Source organism: Schistocerca nitens, chromosome 6, assembly GCF_023898315.1.
Source record: "Schistocerca nitens isolate TAMUIC-IGC-003100 chromosome 6, iqSchNite1.1, whole genome shotgun sequence".
NCBI classification, from domain to species: Eukaryota; Metazoa; Arthropoda; class Insecta; order Orthoptera; family Acrididae; genus Schistocerca; species Schistocerca nitens.
The window spans coordinates 337,051,514-337,075,424 of NC_064619.1; the positions used below are offsets into that span (position 1 = coordinate 337,051,514).

The 23,911-nt window shown below is 37.4% G+C and overlaps 1 protein-coding gene across 1 annotated transcript in view; it reads left to right on the top strand.

Annotated features, from left to right (window-relative positions):
* LOC126262204 (golgin subfamily A member 2-like) overlaps window positions 1–23,911 on the top strand; it is a 129,414-nt gene that overhangs the window by 89,210 nt on the left and 16,293 nt on the right. The window contains exons 7-9 of the mRNA XM_049958624.1: window positions 4,290–4,514; window positions 21,798–22,016; window positions 22,115–22,221. Coding sequence (XP_049814581.1) covers window positions 4,290–4,514; window positions 21,798–22,016; window positions 22,115–22,221 — 551 coding nt within the window. The remainder of the gene's footprint in view (window positions 1–4,289; window positions 4,515–21,797; window positions 22,017–22,114; window positions 22,222–23,911) is intronic.

Genomic DNA, 23,911 nt, shown 5'->3' on the forward strand with positions numbered 1-23,911 from the left:
TAATTATCTGTAGCTGCGATCGCGCAGTAAGATAGTCTGTGCATTGACAAGAATTGCAAGTTAATAAAATGCACAGAAATAAATAAAAAAGTGAAATGAATAATTTAAGAACAAGGATTTTATTCTAACTTCTGTAATTGATGTAGACAACAGAGAATTGTGTTGAATAATATTTATTCAAGAAAGGATGTCTCAAACAAACAGGAAATGATCCTACGAAATTCATTTAAAGTCCAGACATTAAATACTGTCATTAAATGTGGTAAAGTTACATTGAAAGCCTGATATGAGAATGTTTGCAAAATCCCCAAACTAAATAATCATCAAAACCCGTGAAAACTAAGTCTATTTTGTGATGACAATATACGAAAGATTCACCAGCTCAAAATGGTTCAGAGTTCAACATGATGATTCATAAATTAACACTTGTGGTGTAAAGAATTATAACTCATACTCGATCTACTCTCAGTTCCCAATGCAAGTGGAAAAATTTAAAGTCCTACTCAGGAGCACAGTCAGACGTCTCAAAATATAAACTCCCTTCAGAAGCTAGAGTATTGTAGCAGTTGTTAACCACCCAGAATCAGTCTCAGGTTGTATTCACCTCGGACAAACGAGAAATCTTGGAAAAACCTGGTAATTTTTTCATCCGGGAAAAACCTGGTAATTTTTTAGAATTACGGGAATTTTTCATTGTTTTAGTTTTCAGTTAAGTTTTTGTAATGTTGACTGGTAAGGACTGATACTCTGACAAAGAATTTTACTGTATCCTACCACTGCAGAACAATACTGCGGCTATAAAACATAAATGAGACAAAAAATCAAAATAAAACTTAAGGTGCAAAGGAAATGCGCCATTTAAAACTACGAAATACAATGCACACACAATCATTTGCCGACAGCGAAATGGAAAAAGGATGAAGATTATCAGTTCTTCATAACAAACTGCTTCCGATGACCGTGGTGTTGCAACTGTTCTCAACAGGTTCATTTGAACGGTTGCTAGCGGGCTCATGCGCAAGCGCTGTCGAGAGTTGTATGAGCAGTACCTTCTACCGCTTCTGGCTACTTGAAGTGTGGCTGTTAGAAGTGTCACCTGTATCAGCAGTAGCAACAAGCAGCCAGATTCTACCCGGGAAATTTTTTCTGCCACGCCCAAGCTGCCAGATTCACACATGCACAGAGCAGTCCGAGTTGTAGTAGGGAGGGGGAATAGTCTCCACTTTTAGTGATTTTGCTGTTTACTCTTTATTTACAGCTCTCACGTTAAATGAAAACAAAATATAATTCTGTGGCTGTGAGCTTATCAAGTGAATTAAAATAATTCACATAATTATGGAAGACTAAAATATGTTATTAGTTTCAGTTTTCTGATTTTATTTTATTTCCATTTTTTTAGCAGTAAAGCATTAATCGCCTTGCAGAACAATAAAATTATTTTTGTCAATCTACTAACGAAATTTGCCTTTATTAGTCTTTTTTGCAGAAGCAGTAAATTTATTTGGAAAGAAGTGTTGCCTCCCACACCATTAGTTAGTTTCAACTATTTGCTGAATTTCAAATGCACGTTTTCATCTTCTGACACATATGACATTACGCATTAAAAAGAACGAAAAATGAGATAATACAGTACCAGTACTTGAAGAAAATTTGCATCCCGAGAAGCTTAATATCACGTTGGGGCCTACATCTTTGTGAATCTGGACACATGAATGTGCACTTTAAGCCAAATTATGCATTTTAGTACTATTTATGAAATTATGATGTTCTCAGAGTATCATCTGATGTCCTGTTTTGTTTATGATGTAATGTTAGATCTCTTAATGTAATGCAAGGTCTGTAAATGCTAAATACATACGAACATACAGGCTTCCTATATCATCGTAGTTGCGCATAGGCAGTAACACTTGTTTTCTGGCATTGTCTGATGATAATTGCTGAAACGAATTTCTAACAGGTCACAGGAAAATTTGCAAATTTACTTTCAAAGTAAATTTAATTTTATACAAGGTGAATTACATTACGTACAAGAATGTCCTTTGAATTTCTTAAATCACAGAGCGTTTGATTCTCGTTTAAAGCTTAACACTTTGAAGACCAGACATTTACGTCATTATTTAAAATTTTACTGGCACATTTGCGTGATGTTACTTAAAGTCTAACACACGCAAAAAAGACAAATATTATACGTGAAACCTTAGCTTTTCTTGTAACTACACTATGTACATTAATTTAAACCATTAACTTTTCCTATTTGTGTGTTCACACTTTTTAACAGTGATGTTGCTATTGGCTGGCTACATCACGTGGATTTGCTATCATCGGTTGGCGAGATCACATCACGAGCTATGACTGGCTACAAAAGCATCGCAATCTCGATTTCACTAACTTGCTGTAACTGTAATTGGTAGAACTTGAATGCATACTTTCATAATATGAAAATAGGCAGTGTTCATGTTGCTGCACATCGAAGATCGTTCCAAAAAAACGCATGTTTTTTTTTATTTATTTATTAATTCCCCCCCTCCCCAAGTGTATCATGATCGACCGACGTCTCTAGGGATTCTGAAAGACAACGTCCGACGCCAATGCCTCACCATAACTCCGGACATGCTTTACAGTGCTGTTCGCAGCATTATTCATCGACTACAGCTATTGTTGAGGAATGATGGTGGACATATTGAGCATTTCCTGTAAAGAACATCATCTTTGCTTTGTCTTACTTTGGTATGCTAATTATTGCTATTCTGATCAGATGAAGCGCCATCTGTCGGACATTTTTTGAACGTTTGTATTTTCTTGGTTCTAATAAAACCCCATGTCATTCCAACCATGTGTGTCAATTTGTACCTCTCTATCTACATTGTTCCGTGATTTATTCAGTTTTCAAATTTATACTGACTTTTTGATCACCCATTATAGCTTTCATTGATAATAGCTGTAGTGCAGTGCTATCAGCTGAGATATCATATGTTGAAATCACATGTAGATTTTAAAGTTGTTAATTCAGAGGTACATTGTGAAAATGTTTACTTGCTGTGAAATATTAACTTCTGATATTGAAATATTATTGTGTCATTGGCTGCACATGATTTTTTTGAGATTGCACATATGTTCAGTTTTACATCATTATTTAATGTGAGCGATTGTCGAATCTCGGAGAGCTGTATCTTATCCATCTTTAAGATTGAGGATTGTCTGACACTTCGCCTTTTCTTGGACCATATCTCCTGTACAAAGGCCAAGTGAGTGACAGTTGTGCATATTCCTAGTGTTGGGATTTACCTGTTTCCAGTGATGCTGCTTGTCTCTGCACCAGGACACGTCCGACATGGTCTCAGAGCTGGACCTGCCGTGGCATACCTTGAACCCTTGGGTCCACTAGCGTTAAGCTGTACAACAAATTCATCTTATCTCATACCAATATTGGGCAATCAGTTAACCCACATAAATATGCATAATGATACAATGGGGAGACTGAATGATTTCCTTTGGACACAGACCAGTTCACCTGATAAACCCCTGAATTGCACAAGACATTTTTTCTTTAGGAAAGTTACGCTAATTATCTTTTAGGATTAGAGAAACGTGATGCTGGTTCAGTTGGTGGAGTGAAGCAGTTCATTAGCATATAGTGAAGCATGAAAAATAGTTAAGAAAAACATTCCAAAACAATTGTGTAGCATGTTGGTTTCTGCTGTGGTTTTGTTGCAACAATGCTCATCCATACGCCTTCAGGAATTCTTGGAAAGTCTAAAAGGTGATATGTCTGACCATACTCCACACACCACTGATGTAGAACATAGTGATTACCACCTCTTCAACAGAATGTAATGGTGTTTCATGAAATCAGAAGGTGCTTCAAGAAGTTGTCAGATTGTGATAAAGTCACTGAGAACATAATTCTGCATTGAGAATATGTAAAAGCTCATCCGTCATAACACCTTAATGTCACGTTAAATGCTGAGAAGTAGCTTTATTGTAGGTTAAACATTTAAATAGTAAAAGTGTATTTACATGTGATCAGTATTTTCTTGGTAACCAAAAGAAATCTACTTTCCAAATTGTCCTCTTAGAAACACGACAGAACCTGTACAGAACCTTGTTATTCACTGTGCCTCATTGTTTCAAATTCGGAGTGCCTATTGCCATATGAGGGACACAAGAGTGATACACTCTGATTTCTATAACATATTAGATAAAGAATGTTTTAAGTTTGAGAATGTTATAATTCTTTCAGAATATAGTGGTCTATTATGTACTTCACTGAGTCCTTTTTCCCCTTACAGCTTGAAAGTGCTACAACAGAAAATGAGAAATTATTATCAAGGGAGCAGAGTCTGATTCATCATGTATCAGAATTAGAGAAACAGCTGCAACAACAGCAGCAGCAGCAGAGTGTAAAAACAAAGGCAACTTCATCTGAGGATTCTGACAAAATCCATAAGCTGCAGGAGAAATTGTCTGATTTAGAAGAAGAAAAGAAACATCTTCATGACATAAATGATTCACAGGTAAGATTAATTACTGCTGACACATTTGTATCACTGTCAACATTTTAAATCCATAAGATCCTTAGATTGATTGTGACTGAATTTTTAGTTAAACCAGAATATTAGTGTGATTAATCAGCTTTAGAAGCTGATGTTACCAGTAACAGAAATTATACAAACAATTGATGCTGGTTAGCAATAAACACAGCTCAATTTAGACATATATTTCCACCATTTCTTGTTGAGTTGTTATTTTGTTTTGCATCCTTGTACTTTGATTTCAACAACATTAAACACACTGTTAAGACATTCTATCATTTGTAAAGCCTATGTGCTCTGTCAAAGTTGAAGAGTGTCTGCTGGTACTACTAAAGAACTATTTGTAGAGTGACATTAGTTGATTATCCTCAGTGGTAATGGCAAGTACTTTCCTACAGACAAGTTCTTATTTTAAGGTAGTATTTTTTTTTTAATTTCTGAAACAATCACTTTTTTATGATACAGTTATAACAGTTTTCGGCCTTCAAAGGCCATCGTCAGATGCCATGGACGGTATGTGATGAACAGATGTTCATGTGTTGTCAACTAACATGAACACTTGCTCATGAGATGCTGCCCACAGCATCTGGAGGTGGCTTTTGAAGGCTTAAACCAGTTATGATTCTATTATAAACAAGTTATTCTGTCAAACATTTAAAAAAATAATACCTTACAGCAAGTCATTCACTTTCTTCACAAACAGAACATCATTTTTCCTAAAGATATATTCTTATCTTCTACCAAAAAAAGTCATCTAAGTGATCCACCACTAAAGAATTGAGATTGATGCTGCAAGATTGGATACATACCAAATGCATTTAGTTAGTGGGGTTACTTCCAATGCACACATTCTGCATGTCATTTTCCATGGCATTGTGTCTGAGCTCCACCATTTATGCCTTCTGGTGGAGTGAAAATACGTCTGAAAATAACTGCTCATCTATGGTCACTGAGTCAATTAATTTTCATGACATCTATCGCAGCATAAGGACTGACCACAAGGTTTGAAAATAATATCTCACTAATGTCATTTAGTAAATAGTTCCATAATAAAAGGCAGGCTCTTTATTTGTTGTCAGTGTGTGTATGCTAAGCTCTCACATTTGGAGTTCCACACTTAATAGAAATGATGAGGTTTCCATTTTAAGGGAAACTGAAAACATTTGAAGTGAAGGCTACAGAATTATGTTAAAAATTAAGGTGACACATGCAGTACAAAATGAAAACGTCCTTGGAAGAATACTAAAGAGAAGTAATATGTGGAAAATCAATGCCAGAAGTATTAAAAGGGTTATGGGGCATGGGCTAAGAGATGGAGTAAAGCTGACAACATTATCGGGGCAGTCAAGGATTATAATGTGTAAAACAGATAAGCAAAAGATATTTGTTGTAGCAGATAGCATTGAAAAGATCAATACAAGACAGGAAGATACTTAGAATTGTAACTAATCAGTCAACAGACAATGATTTCACAGAGAATCCTTTACGGGTGTATATCACTTTTGATCTGCAAAACAAGTAAATTTTTAATCCCAGTGAGTAAGGAAAAATATATTTGAATAGTTTTTTTTTTAAGCAGCAATTGTCATAATTTAAGTGCTACTTCCTGCACATCCAGAATTTAACAAATACATCTTCATATTCACAATAGACCACTGAAATCATCTGTAGGATTAGCTAAATAAACCTTTTAATAAAATGAAATTTAATAATAAAACGTGCCAGTATATATCGCACGGAGGGAGAATGAAACATTATATACTGGAGTAATATGAAGCAGCAATGACAGCTGAAAATAGTGAAATTTGTTGAAGCTTAAACCTTTTAAACCAGAAATAAATCACATTTTCATCAAAGAAAAATTATAGAATGAAGTCAAAAATGGTTTCTCTGTTTATGGTATATTACCCATGCTAGATGAAATGTTACGAACACTTTAAAATGCTCTTAAGTTGGAGGCTTTTGAGACACACGCTAACAATCTGAAAGCTTTATGATGCTTTAGAATGAGCATTATTAAGCAATATTCTCCATGGAATATTTGTGACATGCAAACTGTAACCAGTGAGAGAATGTGTCATAGTATCAGTTGCAGGAAAAAGGGACAAATTCTTGTGGGAAGTAAGGCATTTGTGCAACATTTCTATTTGAGATGTTGATGAGAGTTGGTGTAGTGCAAACCATTCCAGAAAGTTTAGTTGGCTGGAACAAAAAACACCTTATGCATAAAAAAATGTATAAAATTATCACAGAGGAAATGTATAAGATTGGAGTGGTTGGAAAGGAGGAATTCAAACACCATCCAGCTCTGGAAAAAGGATTATAATGTGCCACACTGGAAACGAAGATGAGTTAGTGTATAATGCCAGCTTATGTTTTATTGGGCAAGATGAAGGTGCAGATTATCATTCTCAAATAAGTGCCTGCCAGACATTATAAAAAGTGCTTTGGGGGTGTTCTCGAAAAAATACCAAACGCATCTGTGATTGTTTTTGATCAGGCTCCATATCACGTGCTGATAAATCCAGTACAAAGAAATCCATCTATGAAATGGGGAAAGGATTTTGTTGTTGAATGGATGGAAAGCAATAATGTAGAATTTCCATCTAATGTCACATCATATGAGGAATTTACTACAGCTGGCTTACTGGAACAAGTGCAACAGCACTTCAGTGCACAGGAATACCTTTTGGAAAGTATATTGCAATAAGTGGACAAGGAAATTAAACTTCTGTGGTTGCCTGTAGCACATTGTGAATTAAACGCCATTTAACTTATTAGGGCATTTGTCAAGAACCAAGGTAGCAAAGGAAAACAACAATTTTAAAATAAATAATACTTTACAGTTGTGTTGCTCTGCTGTGGCAAGTGTTCATCAAAGTGTCTGGAGAAATTCAGTGAGTCATGTACACAAACTTGAAAACGGTTATGCATAAAGAGCACACTGTCTTGAAACAGCAATAGAACCATTGCTGATCCAAGTAGTGACTCCAATAGCAGCAGTGAGACCTCAGCCAGCAATGAAAGTGATTACCTTTTGTTTTTATTTCAGACATTATTCTGTACTGCAAAAATTACACATTCAAGCTAATCAACTTTTCTATGTACTGTTGAAATGTGCTATACAAATGTTCATTTATTGTGAGCTGCTTGCATACTGCGAATTTATTTGCAATATCTCTCTACTTGCAACAAAAACTGAATGCAGCAGTGCTGTACTGGAATCCAACTACGAAGTTGTCATTCTTCGCTGATGTTTAGGTGCTTATGGTGCATTACAAAAGCAGCGGTGCACTGGTATGACAACTACACTCCTCCACAGCCTTGCATAAATTTCAGCTACTAACACAATTGCTTTACAAACTCTTAACTAAAAAACACAAGATGTATTAATTGGTAAAGACATACGATGCAACCAATAAAAGTTCAAGCGTAACACAAGTGCCTTCTCGTTGCATTAACTACAACGGTAAGCTCAATCGCAGTCTCCTGCGTCTGACATTATAGTGCTGAAACGAGTAATCAGAAAATTACAAAATTCTGCGTGTAAATAGAACAAGGTTGTGCATTTGTCCTAATTACGATCTGACTCTTATGCATCCTTAAACTTGACACTCTCCGAAAAAAGCTAGAAAAACCACAGTTTCTCTTAAATATTACCACGTGTGTCACCCCTATTTCAACTAAAATGTTATATTCGTACTCTAAATAAAAGTAGAAATATCCACGACTCTGGAAATGTATAACATATTGATGTTCATAATGCAGTGTGACCAGAATATGAGCTCAAAGTCAAGGTCAATCATTATGAAATGGATAATAATCTTCCTGTACAACACTCCATCTTCCATGCTGATGCTTAACACCCAACTGCTGACAGTGTGGGTCAGCACTTTGTGCTTCTCTCCATTCTTCCATGTCTGTTTCGTCACCTTCCATGGCATGAATTTTGAGACTGAGGCCATCCACATTCCTGTGCGATTTACCTAGTTGATGTGTACTACTTCAAAATTGTGAATTCACTGTTGTAATATCCAGCAAGTTAAATGACTTGTTGGATCTTTTAAGTCCTAGTAACTATTTCAGTGCCATAAGATCAGTTATCACTTTGAAACATCATCTGTATAAATAACAGCAGAAATAAATTATTCCACATATTAAGCACTAGCATTTCTTTCTGAGTAGCTGAATAATTTTTTTCTGCCTTAACTAAGTTATCTTGATACATATGCTATTGGACGCTCTTGTCTGTCTACTTCTTGGCTTAATATACACCACAAGATAAAATTGTAAACATCACACAACAGTATAAATTGGTTTTGGTAATCTGGAAAAGCAAGAACTGGACCAGAAGTAATAAATCTTTTAGATTTAAAAGTGCTGTCACAATTTGGAGACAAAAATTTTTCATTTTTTTAAATAATTATATGATGAGTCACACAATTTGAATGAATTTCAGAATGAATTCTTTATAAGAATTACCTAGGCCTATATATGACTGCAGTTCCCTTATTTTTTGTGTGTGTCGGAAAATTTTTGATGGCATCAGCAATTTGCGGATCAGTGCGTACACCTTTCAAGCCAGCAATATAGCTCAATAACAAACTTTTTGCAAAACAAATTGGCATTTTTCCGAGCTGAGCGTTAACTGTAGAATAGAATATAATATATTGTCATATAACATGTCCTATACCATCATTTGAGTGAAACTTTGGTGACTCATCAATGAATACAGTTGTATGCCTACATAGGTATATATACTGAAGGGCCGAAGAAACCGCCTATTATCATGTAGGGGCCCCCGCAAGCTTGCAGAAGTGCCTCAACACGACATGGCATGAACTCAAATAATATCTGAAGTACTGCTGAAGGCAATTAACACCATGAATCCTGCTGGGCTGTCCATAAATCTGTAAGAGTACAAGGGGGTGGAGATCTCTTCCAAACATGTTGCAAGGCATCCCAGATACGCTCCATAATGCTCATGTCTGGGGAGTTTGGTGGCCAGCAGAAGTGTTTAAACTCAGAAGAGTGTTCCTGGAGCCACTCTGTAACAATTCTGGACACTTGGGGTGTCTCATTGTCCTGCTGGAACTGCCAAAGTCTGTCGGAATGCACAATGGACATGAATGGATGCAGGTGATCAGATCGGATGCTTACATATCTGTTACCTGTCAGAATCATCTCTAGACGTATTGGCTCCCATATCACTCCAATTGCGCACGCCCCGCACCATTACAGAGCCTCCACCAGCTTGAATAGTCCCCTGTTGACATGCAGGGTCTGTGGATTCATGAGGTTATCTCCATACCAATAAGCATCCATTCACTCGATACAATTTGAAACAATACTTGTCCAATGAGGCAATATGTTTGCAGTAATCAACAGTCCTATGTCAGTGTTGACGGGCCCTGGTGAGGTGTAAAGCTTTGTGTTGTGCAGTCATCAAGGGTACACGAATGTGTCTTCACAGGGTGTATACGACCCGGGAGATCCGGGAAAAACCCGGGAATTTTTTCGTCCGGGAGAAAACTGGGAAAAACCCGGGAATTTTTTGGAATTCCGGGAACTTTTCCTTGTTTTAGTTACCAGTTAAATTTTTGGTAGTTTGACTGGTAAGATCCAATACTCCAACAAAGGATATTACTGCATTCCACGTCTGCAGGATAATATTGCAGCAACAAAACATTAACAAGAGGAAGAAAAACGAAAATAAAACTTAAGTGGCAAAGGAATTGCGCCATATACAACAAAACACAGTGCTCATACAAGCGTATGCCAACCAAAGTGTGTCAAAGGCTTTAGGAAGAATATGCAGTGCTTCCTAACAACAAATTTCCTCCGATGAGTGTGGCATGACAGCTGTTTACATTTGATTCATTTGAGCAGTTGCGGGTGGGCTCTTGCGCATGCGCAGTTGAGTCGCCTATGGGTAGTACCGTCTCCCACTTCTGGCTACAGATGTGTGGCTGAGCGCCGCTATCTAAATTGCTCCGGTTCGGAAATATCGTAGATCCAGGGCTGATGCACAGAGCAGTCTGAGTTGTAGTGGGGAGGTGGGTAGTCTCCACATGACCTGTGTTTACATTTAGTGATTTTGCTGTTTCCTCTTCGTTTATTTCTCTCACATTAAATGAAAACAAAACAGATTTTTGTGGCCGGGAGCTACCAAATTAATTAAAATACGTTCGCATGAATACGGAAGGCTAAAATATGTTGTTAGTTCCAGGTTTTATTTCCACCTTTCTGACAATCAAGCATTAATCACCTTGCAGAACAATGAAGTTTTTTTTGTCGGTTTGCTAAAGAGATTGGGCTTTTATTAATATTTTGCGCTCAGGAAGTCAGTTTATTTTAAACGAAGTGTTTAATCTAACGCTGTTGGCTAGTTTCAACTATTCGCTGCATTTCAAGTGCACGTTTTCCATCTTCTAGCTCGTATGACATTATGCCATAATAAAGAACCAAACATGAGATAATACAGTACTGGTACTCTAGAAAATTTACATCCAAATCTGGACATACGATTGTGCACTTTAAGCCAAATTACGTATTTTACTATGGTTCACAAAATTACTATGCTCCTGAAGTATCCTTTGATGTCTTGTTTCTTTTATGACATAATGCAAGATCGCACGTACGAACATACGGGCGTCCTGCGTCATCGTAGCTGCGCTGGCGCGGTGACGCCTGTTATCTGGTGCTCTCTGGCAACTGCTGAAATGAACCAGTTTCTAACAGGTCACGGGAAAATATTGCGAATGATGGTTTGAAAAGTGTTACTTTCAAAGTAAATTTCCTTTTACGCAAGATGAACTATGTGCGAGAATGTACGATGAATTTCTTAAACCACAGAGCGTTTGACTCTCATGTAAAAATCAACTCCTTGAGGACTACCATCTAGAATAATTTAGAGCCCAGAAGATCAGACATTTACGTCGTTATTAAAAATTTTACTGGCATATTTGTGTCATGTATCTTAAAGTGTAACACGCACAAAATGATCAGCATTATATGTGGAAGCTTAGCTTCTCTTGCAGCTTATTAATCTTAGAGACCAATATTATTTGTGAGAGCTTTGTTTTTCTTCTATCAAAACTATGTGTACTAATTTAAACCATTAACTTTTCTTTTTGTGTGTTTGCGCTACTTAAGAGTGATCTTGCTATTGGTTGACTACACTACGTGTCTTGTACTGTCATCAGCTGTCGAGATCACGTGACATGAGCTATGACTGGCTTACAAAAGCACGTCGCAATCTCGATTTCATTGCTTCGGAAAGTAACATGCAGTGTTTGGTGGAATTCGAATTTATACCTCCGTAAAACGAAGAAATGCAGCGTACATGTTGCTGCACATCAAAGATCTTTCCAAAACGTGTTTTTTTCCCCTGGGTTTCGTTTTCTAAAGTGCCAGTAAATTCTACGTCTGTTTAGAAAACCATAAACATTCTAAGGATTGATAAGTTTTACTGTGCCGAGGAAAAGTATCTGTCGTTTAACACGGAAAAAGTGTATTTTCATCCGGGAGAAAGTGTATTTTCAACCTTGAAATCCGGGAAAAATCCAGGAACTTTTTTTCCTTGTCCACGTATACACCCTGCTTCAGTTATGAAAGCCCATATTGATGATGTTTCGTTGATTGGTTTGCAGTCTGACACTTGTTGATGGCCCGGCATTGAAATCTACAGCAATTTACAGAAGGGTTGCACTTCTGTCACGTTGAACGATTCTCTTCAATTGTCGTTGGTCCCGCTCTTGAAAGATCATTTTTCGGCCATAGCAATCTCAGAGATTTTATGTTTTACTGGATTCCTGATTTTCATCGTACACTTGTGAAATGGTCGTACAGGAAAATCTCCACTTCATCACTACCTCAAAGATGATGTGACCCATCGCTCATGCGCCGACTATAACACCATGTTCAAACTCAGTTAAATCTTGGTAACCTGCCACTGTAGTAGCAGTAACCAATCTAACAGCTGCACCAGACACTTGGCCAGCTACATATCTCTGTATTTGAATACATGTGCATATACCAGTTTCTTTGGCAGTTCAGTGTATAAAAACACATACATGTGGTAAAAGAAAGTATATGCACAGTACTGATATCAATATAATAGAGGGAAACATTCCACGTGGGGAAAAAATATCTAAAAACAAAGATGATGTGACTTACCAAACGAAAGCGCTGGCACGTCGATAGACACACAAACAAACACAAACATACACACAAAATTCAAGCTTTCGCAACAAACTGTTGCCTCATCAGGAAAGAGGGAAGGAGAGGGAAAGACGAAAGGATGTGGGTTTTAAGGGAGAGGGTAAGGAGTCATTCCAATCCCGGGAGCGGAAAGACTTACCTTAGGGGGAAAAAAGGACGGGTATACACTCGCACACACACACATATCCATCCACACATATACACACACAAGCAGACATCTCACAAGCAGACATATTTAAAGACCATGTGTGTGTGCGAGTGTATCCCCCTAAGGTAAGTCTTTTCGCTCCCGGGATTGGAATGACTCCTTACCCTCTCCCTTAAAACCCACATCCTTTCGTCTTTCCCTCTCCTTCCCTCTTTCCTGATGAGGCAACAGTTTGTTGCGAAAGCTTGAATTTTGTGTGTATGTTTGTGTTTGTTTGTGTGTCTATCGACGTGCCAGCGCTTTCGTTTGGTAAGTCACATCATCTTTGTTTTTAGATAAAGTATATGCACACATACACAAGAACGTTACAACATAAAAAGCTGATTAGTGTTAACATTTCTTCCACTTCCTTAAATTTTTCTATCGTGTTATAACATTTTAAATATTTGGTGGTGATTGTTTCTATAGTTTATAAATATAGGAAAAGAGCACATACCTGCATGAAGAGGGCGCACACACACACACACACACACACACACACACACACACATCATAATGTAGAAAACTAAAAAAATTAATTTCAGCTACTTGTCTTCCTTGTTTATACAATCTTCTGGCTTTAATAACAATTCCTTTTCAAGTTATTTTTCAATGTTTGCTGCAGTGGTTCTTAGCTTACAGTTCTTGAACTTGAACCATATTTTACTGCTAAGCTTCAAAGCAATGTAAGACAGGTTATTTTCAGATAAGCTAAATCTCGGACAAGGTAAATGCAGTCCAATTTATGCATTGTTTCATAAGCATTTATAAAAGAATTTCCTTCATAAAGATGTAGATTTTCTTTTTTAGCTCAGAGGATTATTTCGTACATAAACATAGAAGGAATTATCCTTAAGTCTTATGAACATAGGTTTGCATGATCGCCTATTGTTTGCTCCTATCATACTTCTGATGATTTTTTTCTGTAGCTTGAACACTCTGAGGTGCTTTGCTTTTTTAGCACCTCTGAAAATTGTGCCATATGTAACAACTGATATAAAATGTACATGATAAACACTTTCCACAACAGCTAAGTCAGTTACTTTGTTTAAAATTGTCATTGCATAAACAAAACTGTTTAATCACCTCACTAAGCAATTCATGTGATCAGTCCATGAATAGTTTTGTTGATACAGCGTGTCCCACTCAAAAGAGGCCCCACAGACAAACATTTGCTTAAATTACACTTAAACACTTTGCATAAAAATCAGAAAATGAAATTAACATGTCATACCTTGTTCATGGGGAAATACAGCTGAATAACAAAAGATGCTGCAAGTGACCACCCTCGACTTGTAAACACAGTTGAAGATGATGCTGCAGATTCTCGAATGTTGCTGCCAGAACCTCTGGAGTCACTGTCTGGATTTCTCAGATGATGTTCTCTCGCAAATCTTCCAAGTTGTGTGGTTTGTTCTATAGACCTTGCCTTTTAGGCCACCCCAGAGGAAAAAGTCAAGTGGTGTTAAATCAGGTGACGTTGGGGGCCACAGTCATTTTAAAATCACTCTCTGGTGCTAAAATGATTCAACCTCAGCCACGGTCACTCGGGACATGTGGCATGTGGTGCCATCTTGTTGGTACCGGCTGAGAATAAGTTCTTCATTGTCCAACTGGTTCACAAATTCCCAAAACATTTCAACATTTCACTGTAAACTGCACTTGACACTATAGACTGAAAAAAAAATTGGCCCGTAGATGCGATGCCATGGTATTGCTCAAAACACACCAATTTTTTGTGAATGCGGGGGTTGCTCGCCAGTGCATGGGGACTTTCATTATATCACAGATATGTATTCTGAGATTTTACGTAGCTAGAGAGGTGGAACCATGCCTCACCACTAAATCATGTGTACTGCAATATTCCTGGTCTGTGAGCAATAAATTGCTTGAAGCCAATGGCAAAATGTAATGCATTTGTCTTTGCCATTAACATTCAGTTCCTGAACAACAGTAAGCCTGTATGAATATATGCTACCTTTTTCGCAGCTCTGTGACATCCTTCATGACGTTCCACATTCCTGAAATAAATGTCAGACTGACTTAGCAGGAGAGGCCAACAGTTGTTGTTTCACATCAGTCACTTTTTCTTCCATTAATGGCGGCTGTTCCCTGCCTTGAAGATCCAACACAGTTCCAGTGCTCTCCATCTTGTTCACTAACTTTTGAATGCACCATTTAGGTAGTATATGCTGGTCACCAATTTGTTCAACAAACATTCACTGACATGTCTTAATGGAAACAGTAATCCAATATTGTTTTACAAGAAACATCTGTTCTTCGACAGAGTAATGACACATTGTCGCTAAACACTGAACACTGAACTCAAGCCACAGCACTGTTGTGTCAATTGATGTTGCTGAGTGCAGTGTTGCCTCATCAAATGTCACAATTTACACAGTGCAATTTTGGAGGAACTGCTACACATTTGTGGGGTCTCTTTTGAATGGGGCACCTTGCAGTAAATCCAAGAAGTTTAACAGAGTCTGCAGTGACAAGTTCTCTGCATCATAATTTAAATGTGTTATATATCCAACAGTATGTTTGGTCCTGAAATGTACAATTTGTGTTTTGTAAGATTCAGTTTCATAGTATTATTATTTATCCAGTTTTCTTCAAGTTATTGAATTTTTTTTGCAGTATTCTGTATTAGCTCTTCATTGTTTTTATAGCAAACTACTGCTGCTGAGTTGTCTTCATACAGAATTGTTTCTGAAGTTATCTTAAATGACGTGTTGTTTACATAATGCAGGAACAGTACCAAGCTTAGTATGGACCCCTAGGGTATGCCTGCTTGTGTTTCCATCCGCCGGCCGGGGTGGCCGAGCGGTTCTAAGCACTACAGTCTGGAACTGTGAGACCGCTACGGTCGCAGGTTCGAATCCTGCCTCGGGCATGGATGTGTGTGATGTCCTTAGGTTAGTTGGGTTTAAGTAGTTCTAAGTTCTAGGGGACTTATGACCTCAGCAGTTAAGTCCCATAGTGCTCAGAGCCATTTGAACCATGTTTTTTGTTTCCATCCAACTAGAATGGGCTATCTCACCTTTTTGTTGTTTAACTGCCCTGCCTGTTGAACACTGTTTACCGGCACTACACCCATGGAGTATTCGATTGACAAATATGCTGGGAGAAACTATCCTCTGTTTTCTATTTTTGAGTTAGGATGATAACCAGATTTTACATGGAAGCCATAAGCAGCCATTTTATGAAGCAGCCGTTTATGGTTTACTATATAGATTAGATTAGATTAGTACTTGTTCCATAGATCATGAATACAACACTTCGTAATGATGTGGAACGCATCAGGTTAATAAAAGGTGTCTATACAAGATACTACATTGCACAAAATATTACACGACACTTAATATATATGTGGGGGTTAGGGAAATTACGCACTTACTATATCCAAAAATTCATCTAATGAGTAGAAGGAGTTGTCATTAAGAAATTCTTTTAATTTCCTTTTAAATGCTATTTGGCTATCTGTCAGACTTTTGATGCTATTAGGTAAGTGACCAAAGACTTCTGTGGCAGCGTAATTTACCCCCTTCTGAGCCAAAGTTAGATTTAACCTAGAGTAGTGAAGATCATCCTTTCTCCTAGTGTTGTAGCCACTTACACTGCTATTACTTTTGAATTTGTTTGGATTGTTAATAACAAATTTCATAAGTGAATTCATATATTGTGAGGCTACAGTGATGATCTCTAGCTCTTTAAATAAGTGTCTGCAGGATGATCTTGGATGAGCTCCAGCAATTATTCTGATTACATGCTTTTGTGCTATGAGCACTCTTTTACTCAATGATGAGTTACCCCAGAATATGATGCCATACGAAAGCAGAGAATGAAAATGGGTGTGGTAAGCTAATTTACTGAGATGTATATCGCCAAAATTTGCAATGACCCTAATAGCATAAGTAGCTGAACTCAAACGTTTCAGCAGATCTTCAGTGTGTTTTTTTCCAGTTCAACCCCTCATTAATGCATACACCTAGAAATTTTGAATATTCTACCTTAGATACCGATTTCTGATCAAAGTATATATTTATTAATGATGTCATTCCATTTACTGTCTGGAACTGTATATACTGTGTTTTGTCAAAGTTTAATGAGAGCCCATTTGCAAAGAGCCACTTAATGATTTTCTGAAAAACATCGTTTACAATGTCACTGGTTAATTCTTGTCTGTTGGGTGTGATAGCTATACTTGTATCATCAGCAAAATGTACCAGCTTTGCATCTTTGTGAATATAGAATGGCAAGTCATTAATATATATTAAGAACAGCAGAGGACCCAAGACCGAACCTTGCGGCACCCCATTCTGGATTGTTTCCCAGTTTAAGAAATCACCAGTTTTTTTGCATATTACGTGAACTGCTTATTTCAACTTTCTGCACTCTTCCAGTTAGATATGATTTAAACCATTTGAGCACTGTCCCATTCATACCACAGTACTTGAGCCTATCTAGAAGTATTCCATGATTTACACAATCAAAAGCCTTTGAGAGATCAAGTGCTTTAGTGAGATAAAAGGTGCTGGATACATTCAGCAATGTTATCAAGGCATTTGCTTATTTTAGTGGTCAGTTTGTTGTTAGTGTGCACAGTACTTTGCCCCATCTTAAATCGATATTGGTTATTAAGAATAAAGTTACACTTATTTTATTACTTTTTTAATTGACTACATACTGTTTGCTCAACTATTTTAGAAAAAAATTGATAATATACTGGGCAGGAATTTCCTGTCTTGTGGATAGATCAAACTTCTGCAGATTACATCGTATTGGGACAGCAGCTCTCATCAAATGATTGAATTCTTATGTGGCATAGATGGTGTGCAATATTGTGACATCCTGTTCTTACTATTTTTGTCAGAATTTCATCCCAGCCTACAGATTTAAGATTTTTTTATGGAGTTTTATAATGATAGCCATTTTATGGTAGGATAAATGAACAAATTTAAATTCTCCAGATCTGTGTTGCATTATTTGTCCTCATACAGAAGATAGACAAACTGAAGGCTGATTCCAGTGTCTTGACACACTGAACTGTGTCAAGGAAGTGTCTTGCTGCTTTTAAGTGTTGCTGAACAGGTGGGTCAGTGACTGACAGTGGTCAAATCCCATTTCCTGGTGTTCTGTCCTTTCTTCTAAGCCCTGCTACAGTTCATCCCATTACTGTACAGTGAAGTCTCTATTAGGGAGAGGAACTGTCTACTGATGTGACAGAAGTAGAAATACGGTAGATGTCGCTTTGGAAGCAATAGGGGATCCAGTATTACAGTCAGAATTTTACTGAGCTTTGGAAGACGTATAGTCAAATAAGGTGGAAGGCATGGATAACATTCCTTCACAATTTCTAAAATCATTGTGAAAATAGCAATCAAATTACAATTCAACTTAGTTTATAGAATTTGAGAGTGGACGTATACCTTCGGACTTCCAGAAAAGTATCATTTACACAGTTCCGAAGATAACAAGGACAGTGCAGATTGAGAATTGTTGCACAGTCAGTCTTAGTTGATTCAGTCAAGCTGCTGACAAGAATAATATGTCGAACAATGATAAAGAAAATTTAGGACCTGTTAGGTAGTGATCTGTTTAGCTTTAAGAAACATAAAGCCACCAGAGGGGCATTGTGCTTGATAGTGGATGCAAGACTCAAGAAAAATCTAGGCATCTTTGTAGTTGTTCACCTAGGAAAGTCATTCAGTTATGTACAATGGTGCAAGATGTTCAAAATTCTCAGAAAATTGGTACAAGCTTTAGTGCAAAATATATATAAATATACAGTACTTATCAGATCGAAGAAGGAACAATAAGAATGAAAGGCCAATAACAAAGTACTCTCATTACGAAGGGTGTAAGACTGGAACACAGTTTTCTCCCCTATAATGTACAGACTATACATCAGAGGAGGCAGTGACAGAAACAAAATTTAGGTTCAGGAGGATGAAATATAAGTGACAAGATTTTCTGATGGTGTTGCTCTTCTGACAAGTGAAAGCATGGAAGAATTATGGGAAATACTCAATCATTTGAAGATTCCACTGCCATAGAATATGGAATGAGAGTAAACTGAAGAAAGAGGAAAGTAATTAGGAGTGCAGAAGTGAGATTAGTGAGTAACTTACCCTCTAAATTGGGGACCACGAAGTAGATGAAGTGAAGGAACTCTGCTACCTTGGAAGCAAAATAACACTTGACAAATAAAGCAAGGACATCATATAAAGCAGACTAGCACAGACAAAGAAGGCTACTACTACAAGCCCAGACCTTAATTTGAGGACTTCGACACACAGGTCGCCGAAGTGGATTCCACTCAAAAGACCTGCACCCGGCGAACGGTCTACCCGTTGGGAGGCCCTAGCTGCATGACATTTACATTTACATTTGAGGACAAATTTTTTGAGAATTTCAGTATTGAGCACAACATTGTAGGTAAGTGAAACATGGACTGTGGGAAAGCCAGAACAGTAAGACAGTACTGGGCACTACTCACTGTAGATTGAATGGTTAGCTCGAGCCCCGCACATGCTATGGCATGAAAATATATATATTTGTTGTAGTCAACACTCATCTTAATTGAGTGGCCCAGAGATGTAGCTGGTTTCAGAGTTTGGCTACGTTTTTCATCATAGGGTGCCAGCTCACACCTGTTGTAAACTCAATTTTCAAGCTGAAATAAAATATAAAAAAACAATGTAGGCAGGTATTGCAGTGAAACTTAAAAATATTGAACCACTCACTTTGATTTATAATTTGAGTAAGTAGTTTATTTCTATTTTTCCATGGAAGTCTTCAATGTATTCAAATGGTTCAAATGGCTCTGAGCACTATGAGACTTAACTACTGAGGTCATCAGTCCCCTAGAACTTAGAACTACTTAAACCTAACTAACCTAAGGACATCACACACATCCATGCCCGAGGCAGGATTCGAACCTGCGACCGTAGCGGTCACGCGGTTCCAAACTGACGCGCTTAGAACCGCACGGCCACACCGGCCGGCCTTCAGTGTATTCACTAAACACTTAAAATGCAGTCTGAGGGGCTTTTATGTAAGGGTGGCCATTAATAACTGATGCTACAACAGTTCACTATAAAATTCACATGTCGTGATCACGACACTTGGCAGTTTGTTTACAGTTCGCAGAATACACTGTTGTCTGCAGTCCTAATTGCGATCAACTTGGTCGTTTTCGAACGTCGTTACATACATACTTGTCCCCGAACTTGGCTACCAACACACTACTATCCCCAGACGCGTGGCATGTCCAGCTCTTAGTGTCGCTCAAAACCGACTGTCCTCTAAGATGGCCACCCTATCCACCATTGATATGACTGCTCAACTCAAAACAATGTTTGACAAACAAATTATGAATATTCTAAAGCGAAACACAAAAACACACATGATATAATGAAAAATTTGAAATTTTCCAGGCAATAACAATTAAATGTCCAATATCTTGTATCAGCCACTGTTTTTTCACAAATAATGTTCTTGTGGTGTGATTTTGCTTTTCCCAGATGTTCGATACTAAACATGAACAAACAAATCAAAATATATACTTAATTACTCATCTACCTCTTTAAACTTTAGAATGCTGCCACTAGTTCGTCTCTTTAAATTTATTTATTATCAAAAACACAGTTTCTCTCAGTCGAATCCCATATTCCGACATTTTATTCAAAAATTGCTCAATGCAGCTCTCCTAGCCGCATCCATAAACACTTTGTTCTTATTAATCGGCCAAAGCATTACTGAGATATTAGCCTTTGAACTTTCATAAATTTACAATTTTTAAGACATCAATAACTTTTAAACTATTATATATTTTTGTGGTGTGTCTAGATATTTTAGTCCTGTTTTTATCAATTTATCTCTGGCATATAAATTTCTCAAAATGCGCAAACATGGCCATATGCGCTCCTGCCAAGTGTCCGCTTGGGTTTTTCCAAGGCTGCATAAATGCTAGCTGCTCACCAATGCCCCATAGTAACCACCAGCCATGTGCTCTGCAGCAGGAAAGTGCCACTCTAATATCCCAACACAGCATGTGCACTCGCAACAGGAGTGTCCGAAGTTATGTGGACTGGTAAGGTAAGGGATAGGGAGGTTCTTTACAGAATTGGTGAGGAAAGAAATTTGTGGAAAACACTGATTAGAAGAATGGACAGTATGACAGGACATATGTTGTGAGATCAAGGAATAAGTCTCGTGGTACTAGATGGAGCCATATAGTGTAAAACCATAGTGTAGGACAGAGATTGGAATATATCCAACAAATACTTTGTGATGTTGGGGGTAAATGCCACTCTGAAACAAAGAGGTTGGCGCATGAGAGAAATTATCATAATCTGTATCAAACCAGAGGACTGAGAAAGATAATATTAATGATTCAACTACCAACTGCAACAGCAGAACTGACATTGTGAGTAACGTTATTGAGCTTATCAATAATTACAGTTATTCATCAGTTATGAAAAAGAAAGCATATAGATTATATGTGCTAGCATTGTTTTTTTTTTTTTTAATACAATCCAATTAAATCTCTCAAAGAATAGAGTTAAAGATGTACAATAGGATGAGGCTAGGGCAAAACATCTTTTTCCGTTTGCTAGGATTTCATTTTATCTTTTCTCCCTGTGATAATCGTGACAAGTGTTGTTCACATGAATGTGAAATGTTGTTGCAATTAACACCATTATATTGCATCTCAGACACTTAGAATGTGTTATAAGAGTAATAAATGACAAAACATGTTGTATATTTATGCACAGAAATATAATTTCTTCTGTACTATAAGGATCAAATTGTGCATAGAGGTAGTGATCATGTTTTTTATTTTATAGCAACAACAAATTGAGGAACTGTCAGCTGACCTGAAAGACAGATTGACAAGGATCGAAGACTTAGAGTCAATGATAGAGAGTATGAAAGAAGATCAGCCTAATAAAGAACGATTGTTGGCAGCTATCGAAAGTGATAAAGTTGCTGCTGCAAGAGCCGTTGCGCAGAATCAGAAATTGAAAGAACGGCTGGAAGAACTTGAAAATGGGTTTGTGACAATGGTTTGTATTGTTACTATATGTGAATGATAACCTGTGTAATAAGTAAGGCTTTTTTTTAATACTTATTTGTAAATAACTGTTCGTATTGTGTGTTTCAGAGCAATACTAAACTAGAACTGACAGAAAAACTGCAGTATGAGCAACACGTAAACAAAGAAAAGTGTGAACAAATCCTGGATTTGGAAAATGAGCTGAAAAACATAAGGTAATTATTATGTATGGTTATTGGTAAAGAGAAAGACATCAAACTTCACAGTAAGTTGATTCCCATTTTGCTGTGAAACTTGTGAGTAGGCTCAAGATGCATGTGGAGAAAATGAGCTTTAATATCACTGGGAGACCTTTTAATATCCATCTGTAAAAACCATACAGTGCTTCTATGTTAAAACAATTGTTAATACTGAAAAGACAAGAGTATCACTACTGGGAGAAGTAATGGGGACATGGCTGTGTTCATTAGCAACATACTGTGCCTCACCTCTTATACACAGAGGGGACCAGAACTGTGTTCCCCAAATGATTTGTTTTCTGCAAACTCAACTCATGGCCCCCCACCCTCACCCTCAATCTGCCTTTCAGTTCTCAGTGCCTTTAATGCAATACCTGAGACACATAACATTCTAAAGAGCTACTCCTGTACTTGCACCGAAGTTTGTATCAATCAACCATATTCCATTTAACAATAGAGGAAGGAATGGAAGAAACAATTACCAGAGAATATGAGCTTGGTAGTAGGAATGAGAGAGGAGAAAGACTAATTGAGGAGCATTTATTCAAAGCTCGATATGTGCAAAAAATTTCAAAGTTGAGTTAGGCATGGTAATGGCATAGTGTTGACCTTTGACTCAGTATTCACATTTATTTGTGTCATTTAGACTCAATACATTGAAAGTAGCAGTTTTTATATGTTTTATTAGGAATAGTGATACTGACAGTGAATTCTAACCTCACTTGTATAAGTTGGAATAGTGCAACCTGCGATCGTTAACAGTTAAGCAAATGTTAAATACGTGGTAAATTAGTATTACACTACAATATTTGAGTAACTTAGTGTTACAATACAACTTCTGAACCCTTCTTACATACGTTTTAGTTAGCAGAAAGGTAAAACTCACCTCACTGTCTGCTTAAATTCCTTAGCTTGTTGTGGGCTTTAGTGATCATATACTGTAAGCCCATCGGTTCCTATAGAGTGGAGTTTGTATTTGTGCTTTACATTCTGAACTCTTATTGTTAGCTAAAGGTTTTGTTTTGTATCTGCACCTGTCAGTGTACAATACTCAGTATTTACGTGTATTGGTGTCATTTAGACTCGGTACATTTAAGGTAGCAATTTTTATAGTTTTATTAGGTCACTTTCGCATGTATGTAAACGCTTGTTTAAATTACAAATACGAAGGATAATCAGTAGGTGCAGTGTACCGTAGGTCACTGTTTAATTCATTAATAATATTCACTAGATAGCCCCTAGCAGTTTACTGTAGCTCACTGTCTTATTCTTTTAGTATTCACTAAATAGCCCCTAGCAGGAAAATAAGCACCAGATCTAGCTTCTACCATAAATTTTTATTTTCATTATTGAGTGTCTTTTCTGCCAGTTAGAGTGTAGCTTTTAACCTTGTTTGGCAGTAGGTTTCCTTAAGTTTTTTTAATAGTAAATCAGCTATTAGCTAAATGGATAAGGACTGTGTCTGTTGTGTGTGGATACAGGAGTAGTTGGCCACAGTCCAAACGCTGCTGGAAGCTTTGTTGGCCACAGTCAACAAGCTCCAGAGTGCCACCTTGAGGTGCAGTGGGGACGGGGTGTCTGGGGCAGCCTCTGCTGTTCTAGATCTGCAGAGGGGGATGTCACAGCTCAGATGCGACTGAGCCGGCCGGCCCACTCTCACCTCAGC